A 9,961-nucleotide genomic window follows, 5' to 3' on the forward strand; every position below is an offset into this window, starting at 1 on the left:
TTTGTTACATGGTATGCACCCTCAGAGTAGGATATTTAAAAACAACATACGAGCATACAACAATGCTTTTGCATTTGTATCGCTCGGAGCTAATGTTGACAAGCTACCTGTTATCGGGAATGGTTACACTTTTAGAGTGCATGGCTCTGTTTATCACCGTATAGGTACTTTGCTTCATGATGTGCAGCGTCAAGAAAGGCCAAGATTTGCACAACTCTATGTTTATGATACCGAGCATGAGTTGCTTAATAGGCTGGGGGTTATGCATGATTTATTACCAAATTTGCTAGGGGAGCTTCAAGGTATGATGCATTGACACAACATATATGCACATGATTTTAGGCCAGTGGGTTTGCAATTGCAAAATAATCTCGTGCAAGAACTAAGAATGAGTATTTTTTGTGTTCAAAGAACCAGTAAACAATACTCTGCTCCTGTAACAACTGAGGTTGCGGCTATCATGCCAGGGCAGGGTGACGAGGGTACTCTTGATCATCGGGATATTCATGTTTACACTCGGGGAGGTCGATGTGTTGTTATTTCAAACTTGCACAGAGCATATATGCCAATGCTATATGTCCTTCTTTTTCCTATGGGAGATGATGGTTGGCATGTAAAGGTTCCCTACAATAATGTTAGTGTTCCTGTTAACATATATGAATTGTCCAATAAAAATTGTGTTACCCAGATGCAGTTTTATGCATTCCGACTTTAAGTGCGCAAAGATACTGAGGTGTGCATATTGCATGCTGGTCGACTATTGCAACAATTTATTGTCGATGCTTATTGTAGTATAGAGCAGTGCATGTTAACTTGGTGCCGCCAGAATCAATCAATGTTGCGATCGAGGCCTACAAAGGCTTGGCAGACATGGTGGGGGCAAACGATGATGGGCCAATGCAGATTGTTGGTGCCTCTGTTGGCAAGAGGATAGTTTTACCGTCGTCATTCACAGGTGGGCCAAGGCACATGTATCAATTATATCAGGATGCCATGGCTATAGTGCGATGTAAGGGAAAACCTGACCTTTTTATAACAATGACATGCAATCCAAAGTGGTTGGAGATAACTAATGCTTTATTGTCTGGGCAAAGTGCTTATGACTATCCGGATTTGACTGCTCGCGTGTTTCATAAAAGGCATGCTAATTTAATGTATGTGTTGTTGCGGAAGGATCTCTTTGGAAAGGTTGCAGGCTATGTTACTGTGATTAAATTCCAAAAAAGGGGGCTACCACATTCTCATACTTTGCTAATTTTAGAGCCGTCTTTTAAACCTTCTGAAGCATGTCACTATGATAAACTGGTTTGTGCTGAGTTGCTCAATAGAGTTAAGTGTCTAGTCTTATTTGAGACAATTTCAAAGTGCAACATTCATGGCCCTTACGGAGGATTGAACCCGAAGAGTCCCTATATGGACAAGGGTAGATGTACTAAAGATTACCCGCGAAAATTAGTGGACATGACAATGGTTGATAGTTCTGGCTATCCCATTTATCGAAGATGAGATGATGGAAACTCCGTGATCATAAATGGTAATGTTATTGATAATCAATGGATTGTTCCATATAATCCATTCTTGAATAAGAAATACAATGCACACATAAATGTGGAGGTGTGCTCGACAATTGCAGCACTACTTTTAGTTTTAAGTTTGATATGTGTGTGTGTGACAAAGAGAAGGTGCTTAGAGAGAATTGGAGAGAGAGAGAGAGAGGAAATAAATCATACTGAAAATGGAGAGGGGAAATAGGAGGGACTCGGGAGAAAGAGGACGCTAGTGTCTAATTTATTACACAACGAAACTAGTAAAGCCCAGGAAAGACTCTGGGCGGCGCCGGGGTTCCGTGCTCTTCAACCTTCAGCTCACGGAGGCAAAACGTTCTCTCTCTCTCTCTCTCTCTCTCTCTCTCTCTCTCTCGCACACAACAGACGGAACTCCCATACACACTCTAGCCCTCGCAGTTTACGAGGCTTTCAGGATTACTACCTAGAGGAGTACCACACTGAAGGAGGGGAGAAGGCCAATGGTGCTGTGGGAGATCACATTGTTCACGGCATACTGGCTAGGACTGCGCAAGACCTATAGGCTGGCCCTTAAGCTGCAGAGGCGACTTATTGGACCTCGGTTCCCTCGTCTTCGTGATTTCCTTCACAGGTAACCCCCGCATCTATTGTTCCTATCAAATAGACAGACCATTGATCGCATATGTTAAGAACATTAAGAAGTTCCAGAAAATGGAGTGAAATTATCGTTAGACTACAACTGAGGGCCGGTCATTCTAGAAATTCAAGAATCAGATGCTAATGTCAGATTTAGCAAGGTTTTGGATGCAGAGATTAAGTCCATTGATAAACCCTCTGCATGTTTCAAGCTTTGTAAATGTGTACTTATTCCCTGCAGAAAACGGCTTTGCTAGCTTTCCTGCTGCGCACAATGGCCTTTCATTTTGCATCATCATCTTGCTACTTTTATTCACAGACCCTGAACGTCAGTCAAAGGATGACCGTTAATGAGGTTGCTCAAGACTTAAGGAAGGTAGGACTCAGGAGATTATTGATGTTTAATGGGCATATTGATGCTCCAACAACATTTAATTTGATGATGGACATGATCTATTGCCTGGCATGGATAATTTGTGGGGGCATTTTTTGATGATACCATTCTTTATTCAAAGAATGAAGCTGAGCATAGGAAGCATCCTATAATCTTTTAGGAAGTTCTCAAGTAGGTACGTGAGGGGATGTGATCTATCTTCTACCTCTTTGGGCAAGTCCAAAACATTGTATGAGTTGTACTGGATGTAGGCAAGTCCATCAGTTGCTAAGGTTTTTGTGCACATTTTATTGATTCAAGTAAAATATACCTTCATTTGAAAGTTTGATTTAATTTATTAAAAATTTACCAAATAAGTAAATTTCAATGTTAAATTTAATAGTTTAATTGAAAAGCAAGGAAAGCACAGCTTTTCTACCAGACCTGGGCTTTATCAATACAAAATGTGGCTGCCACCGATCAGTCAGTCACCTAGCATAGCTGATCATGTTGTTTCTGGGGCTGGCGATACTGTTTTTGAAGTTGGTGATGGCTATTCTAGGCTGGGTGAAAGTTTGCTCAAACACTCTACTTCTAGCCTCTTTACCCTTTAATTTTTCAAGTTTCAACATTCAACATTAAGCGTAGGCCTTAAATCAGGTGTGCAACTTTCCTATCTGATGTAGCATCAAACATCCGAGTAGTATCATACCAACATCAGATGCCATCGGACATGACAACCACGTGTCACCATACATATTTATATTACGTGTATATGTATCTTGTTGTTTTTTGTTTGCTGTGTTTGGATCAAAACTGTGTCTCAACCATTTCCCAGCCATCTTCATTTCTTCATTTCGGAAACTCACAAGCTTCTATGTTTCAAGTACTATGGTTGCTTCCTCCATATGTGCCCATCTCATAGCGCTGAGGAGTGCTGTGGTTGCCCTTTCAAATAAAATTCTGAACTTTTGGCTTCATGCGGAGTTGGTCTGTCTTAACATTTGTGTCATTGGGCCGTTAGACTTGTATCATATGATACTAATTTTTATTGTCCCATGCTGATTCATTGAAAGAAAAGTTTTATCTTGGGTGTGTTTCTCAGGTGAAGGTAAAAATATTTAACCTCTTCTCTGAGAATGTACCAATATGAACATCTTAGTCTTTTGGCTTTCAGATATTGGCCATGTTCATGTTTTAATGGCTTGGCCAGTTTGCTCATGCGCAGCTGTCTTTCTGCAGGCGCACTCGCAATGTATTTGATGTTGCTCTATCTGTACAGAAAGGCGTCCAAAATCGAGATTTGGCAGGTCGGAAGGGTGTGGGCAATTTCATTTTGCGGTTTCTGGATCGCATGAGGCCTTCTGCACAAGTGCTTAGGCCTCCTCCTCAAAATCATGGCTCAGTTCAAAAGGGATCATCCATGACACATGCGCCACAGAAGAGTATGAATGTTGGAAAGCAGGCTGATTCAAGTTCGGGGTCTCTTCACAATAAGATGTCCTTCTCACACCCACTGCATCAAACTCAGATTGGTCAAGCAATACGAAACAGAATCACTGGTGGTATTGGCAGCATTAAGAGTGGCATTGGGAAGCCAAAGACTGGCCCAGGGGTGAGAACAATGGCTTCTGGAATGTATCATCATCTCTCATTGACTTCTTTCCCAAGTTTGAACCCTGTTACTACAGCTGTACCAGCTTGGACACAGGTGAATTCCAGCTTTCCCCTGAAGAAAAGCGTGTTTCGTGAGGACATTGCCTGGATGATGTTGAAATAGCCAGAAAAGATGGTTCTGTCCTGAAATGCCTGATTTTCTAGATTTGCACTGGATCACTGCTGCTTATGAAGATGGATGAACAGCAAAAGCATAGATTTTGTAGCCATGAACTCTTGTACATTTTACATGAGTTGCATGCCTATGTGCACGGGTATGCAGGTAGGAAGTTCCTATGCCCATGGGGTATGCGGGTAGGAAGTTGCTGCTGACATAATAAATAAAAGTAGATATAGCTAAGCAATTAGGTTTCCAACCACGTTTAGTGGATTGGTGAAAGAGGATTTGCTAGGACTTAAAGCAATGTTTCTATACATACTATCCTTGATCAAAGGATTTCAGTATATGCTAAATATGCTTGGCCTTTTTGAAGATTGAGTATATGCTGATGTGGTCTTGTCATCATACTGTTCTGGGTGTGATGTATCGTGCAACATGAAAGCCAGATGAGGGTAATTATCCCCATTCACAACCTGACATGGGGACTTGTGAACTTACATCCGCACTACTTGAATGTTAAAATTCCTGCTTTAAGCATGGATTCTAGCTTGTATTTCACTTTCTGATATTTGCCTGGGACAACAACTGAGCATCTCCTTAAAAACTTTATGTTATGTAGTTTTTTCAGTATGTAATGACTGGTGTGTTCTAGTAACAAGTAGCGCAACAAAAACACTAGACACTTCTTTACTTGGTCAGGAGTATATACATTATGTTCATAAGAATCTCAAGCAAGAAAAGCACATCTGAGGCATAAACGAATATTTCAGTTTTCTTATGGTTAATCTTTTGCACTCGAAAATTCCCATTCCCAGTCTTACAAGTACTGCTATAGAGCCAAAGGCCAATGTAGGGACTATGTCTAAGTTCTGAAGTGATAGATGAACCAAAGCCTCCAAATCTCAGGGGTCCGTAAAGTATGAGAGCTGACACAAGAGATTTGGACAAAGCATACTGGTTAGAATAAACAAAAGTGAAGTATTGTGTACAAACAAGACTATACTGATAAGTCTTTTCAACGATGTTGAGTGCCATATGCTAAAACACATAAGGGTTGTGCCCTCTCTCGTTGGCTGTCCAAGTTTCAATGTCCTTTCTGAACTTGAAATCAGTATGCTCCGGTTGTAGCATTTTTTATGTCCACAGCAGTTGCATGTTGGAGGTATATCCCTGTTGTGTCCATGGTTGCATGTTGGATATCAAGGCATGCGTCAACAATGTTTTTGGAATTGGCTCAATTTACCTTTTGTTCTTCCACTTTGTTTTGAAGATTGGTGATGGCTGTCAAACATATCTTCTGGTTCTGGAAGAAGCCATTGTATGTGTTAAAAAACATTAATCAAATTTAATGGGGTATGATTTCACTTGAGTCAAGATAGACATAAGATCTGCTTATTCTAAAATCTTAAACAAGGAAACCTAAGTAAATGAGTTTTACGTTTAAAACTATGAACAAGCAAGCCTATACTCCAGGAAATTCCCTTACCATTAGAAAAACGAAGACTTACACCATCGCATATTAGTTTGTTTCTTTCCTAGCTCAACTTCATGATGTTTTAACAGCATGTATACTCACTATATTTCTCCAACTTGGGAAAACGTTATACTTTGCAAAAGACCTTTAGTCCTGCATAAAGTTAGTCAAGTGCACCAAGGAATCATGATGAAATGTGTACTAAATTATTTGTGTGGAATAGATTTAGGTCCAATAACGATCAATTTGGAATACACTTAATTTTTCTGGCTACATCACCTACTAGGTGTGTTCCTTGCCACCTTTCCTGGTTATAATATACATCATGTCTTGTGGGAGTGCATTGAAGAGCATAAAGAACCCACTATCCTAGTGAAAAGGAGAATAATTGTGCAAGCTTTACATGCCAATGGTCCATGGTGGGTGTATTTGTTTCTTCATTTGTTCTAACCATCACAATATGTCAAAGTGTGGAATGATTATCGATTAAGGCACTTTTTGATACATTGTGGCAGGTTATCCTCAATTGAAAGGAAATTTTAAAAAAGAAAAAAACCCTTCGGAGGAGGTTAGACATTACAAGTTGGAAAGGTATATTCATATCTTCTTAGCCTTGTAGACAGAAGCGAGCTCTAAGGTCAACAATAAGAATACAGACTCAATTTGAATGCAACCCACCCACCTTTCAGAAGGATTCCAGAGGGAAGATTTTTGCGTTAACATGTCGAAATCATGCCTATCTCATCGTATACGCAACGACCTTGAGATGCCGTGTGACAACACACAGTCCATCTTGGAATGACCCAATTCTTGTAATGCGCAAATAAGACCCAAGAACCATCGTCGATATCCAGGATCCGTACATAGTTACACACATCAGACCTTTTCTCGGGATAAAAGGACACGTTTGCCCATAAGAGTCCTCATAGTTAGTTCTGATAACCACACTGCATCACTCTCTCTCTCTTCCCCTTCCCCTGCATAAGAGTCCTCATAGCCAGATGCAAATAGCTCAGTCAGCATCATATGAAGATAATTTCATCCGTGGTTCGGTTGGTCCAAACATGCAAACAATTCTCAAGCCACCCGAAGTCCTCATTCCATGCATTTGAAACTCCCTTGGATTTCGCCTCTGTGTACCTACCTCATTTTGCCAAATCTTCTACCACCCCATATTCCCAAATAATAAGTAGGAGCATTTCTTCCTTTGCACCGGTAGGCTATGGGGTTTATCTAAGATTCTTGTAGTTTTGTTACTTAGATATCTCTATGTCTATATGAGATAATTGGTATCCATCACTTTTGGTCCTATAAAAAATTGGTACAACCCTCGAGTTCTAAATAATTGTTTATATGTCATTAAATACCCCATTTGACTTCTTTAAGTGGTGAATCTCTTATTTTGTATTAAATGATAATATGATTACTCGTTTTTAATGAAAGAGTCTAGTGCACTTTCTGCCTCATTGGAACTTCATTCGTAACCTTCAATACTGACATTTTGAGATACACGTGGGCTACCCTTCTTCCACCATGACAATATCCTACAAAATACCCAAATATACCTTTTACCTTAGAACCTTTTATCATGCTTTCATTATAAGTCATGACGTCCGTCTCTTAGTTGCGAGTATTGGGTGTTAAAGGCCGCATGTGCCAAGTGGCCTACATTTACTTGTATACAAACTAGTATACCTATATACTCTAGGTGGTGGGTGCCCATCACTATCACTTTATTCTTTATTCTTTTAGTGACAAATAGAATAAGGGAAGAAAGTCACACATTTGTAACACATATCGCACTCTCTTCTTGCTCGAACCTCCATAGCTCTTGCACTCTTCTTGCTTTCGCTCGTGTTTCCATTTTTCGCTCACCTTTCAACAAGTATCAAAGTGGGCATTCAAGGAGCTTCATTTTCATTTGCTTCATCTCAGATTCAAAGCTTCAGGTCAAGGTTTCATGGCAGCCATTGCTTCTTCTTCTCTTGAGGTACCCATCAAGTCTTTTCTTCTCCTGGCTTGTTCCAAGCTTGCTCCCAGCTTGTTAAAAAGCTTTCCCAAGATCCCTTGAGCATCTCCATGTGTGCGCTTAAAGCTCAATAATCACAATCAATGGTGGGCAGTAGTAGCAAGCAATGTGATTTGTGTCTATTGTGCTACCCTATTTCTCTAATTTGTAGCATCTCCCCTACAACTCATGGAGCTCCTGGCTTTTGAGTAGACACTTGGCAACTTTGCCAATATCATTGGCTCCCACTTGGTGCTCATTTGGAGTGTTGGAATCTCAGTTGGTGGTTGGTGGCTGTAAAACACAACATACATGATATACACAGATCTAGGACAACCATTCCTTCAATGTTCATTGATGCTCATATGCTCACGTATTGGTGCTGAATCATTTGTGGACGCATTAGGGTGATATTTGGGACGTTTTGGGCTCACAATAGCTAAGTTTTGATATATTCCTTATGCTCTAACAATGTGGACAACAAGCTTTTTTCACCAAGAAGGTTTATGCATGTTATGTCTACTAGTCTTTCCGCTATGCTACATGTATACGGTGATTTCTAGCATTGATGTACGTACCATAATATGCTTATGACATGCTTTGATACTTGCATTTGAGCTACATTTCATGTGCTTGGGCTTTGGTTAGTTGGTTTGAGCATCAATGTTTACTCATTCATGGGCATTGAAGATTCACTGGATACTTATGCTCCCATATATATATTTGATGTGTGCTCGGGCTTCTCAGATGCTTTGATATGTGTGTCTTGAGCTTTGCTTTCTCACTTTGCATTCCGGATTTGCTTCTAGTGGAAGATGCTTGTACTTACTTAGCAGAGCTTAGTTCTTTGAGATAGTGGGACTCTTGATCTATGTATATGCTCTCTTGTATGTTGTTGGTTGCAATTGCTTCTACTTATGGGCTGATTTGATTTCATATGTTTTGGACACCATCACTTACTTTTGTCAGTAGTTTGTTAGTGATGTATACATGCATATTGGGTATGCATCGAGCATCATTACTTTTTGACCTATTTGTTATGCATTATTTGAAAAATCTTTGCATTTGCTCTTGAGATCTCTTAGATGCATAATACATATGCTTATGGGATATATTGTTTACAAACACTTTGAGTTTGTAATAGTCTTTGGCACCGATGGTATATGTCTATTCACTGGTAGTTGCGTTTTGCATATCTTGGTTGTTATCCAAATATCCTTAGTAGTGGGAGCTTACTTTCTTGTCTATTTGCCACAATTCAATTGACATACAATGCTACATTTGTTACAATAGTGTTGTAATTACTATTTTGAGCATTCTTTTGGAGAGCAGTAATTACTATTTTGAGAATTGTTTTGGAGAGGAGACACTTTACTTTTGCATTCTATTGATTACAGTTGTGGACAGCTATGCCCTCCTTTTTTCCTGCCCTTTAACCCACCCTTTTGGATAAGTTTTGAGGCTATTTTGCTATGATTAAACTAATACATACTCTTGTCATTTGTAGACATTTGCATTCATTATGGTAGGTTCTCATGCATCAACGGATAGTGCTATTTTCAAAATTAAAAAGCTTGATGGCAATAATGTCTAGTATTGGAAGATGCAAATACTTCAAGTCTTGGTGTAGAAGAGGCAGGTTAAGCCATTGAAGTTAGAAGGTATAAAGCCAGAGCTTTATAATGCACAAGATTGGGCATAAATTGACGAGCTATGCAAGTCCACTATCATTTTATCATTATCAAAGCAGGCGTGTCTTAATGTATTGACATTGAGGGTGGTGTTTATGCATTATGGAAAAAGTTTGTGATCTTTGTGACAAGTAGAGTCTTGATGCTTCTCAATTGTATTGGTTGAAGAAGCTTGTGGACCTTTGCACAAGGAGAGCACACCTATGTCTATACTGATTTGAATGAGTTCCACTCTGTTTCAGTCAAGTTATCTTGTAGGACATCAAGTTTGAGGATAATATCAAGTTTTTATTCTTGCTTGTCACATTGCATGAGTCATGAGATGCTTTTTGTACTAATATGGGTACTAATCCCCTTAAGGGCGGTTTTAAATATAGTGATGTAGGGAGTACTCATGACAGAAATAGCAAATAGGAAGAATATTGATGCAGCCCACACTTCTCATGCATTCATTGACTATTAGAGGTAGAAATAGT

The 9,961-nt window shown here is 39.6% G+C and overlaps 1 protein-coding gene across 1 annotated transcript; it reads left to right on the forward strand.

Moving 5' to 3' along the window:
• The first annotated feature begins 1,785 nt into the window (after positions 1-1,785).
• On the forward strand, positions 1,786-4,926 carry LOC148031799 (uncharacterized). Its single transcript, XM_087685459.1, has 2 exons — positions 1,786-2,157; positions 3,778-4,926. The coding sequence occupies exons 1-2, from the start codon at positions 2,027-2,029 to the stop codon at positions 4,313-4,315; spliced, it is 669 nt and encodes a 222-aa protein (XP_087541585.1). The 5' UTR covers positions 1,786-2,026; the 3' UTR covers positions 4,316-4,926.
• Positions 4,927-9,961: the final 5,035 nt, after the last annotated feature.

Source organism: Lygodium microphyllum, chromosome 9 (genome assembly GCF_053477565.2).
Source record: "Lygodium microphyllum isolate KBCC chromosome 9, Lygodium_microphyllum_v1.1.10, whole genome shotgun sequence".
NCBI classification, from domain to species: Eukaryota; Viridiplantae; Streptophyta; class Polypodiopsida; order Schizaeales; family Lygodiaceae; genus Lygodium; species Lygodium microphyllum.

What these genes read in the sequence shown, in the direction of transcription:
- LOC148031799 (XM_087685459.1), top strand. Translation starts at nt 2,027, where the DNA reads ATGGTGCTGTGGGAGATCACATTGTTCACGGCATACTGGCTAGGACTG. An exon ending in CTTCGTGATTTCCTTCACAG is followed by an intron (nt 2,158 to 3,777) that starts GTAACCCCCGCA and finishes GTCTTTCTGCAG; the next exon opens with GCGCACTCGCAATGTATTTG.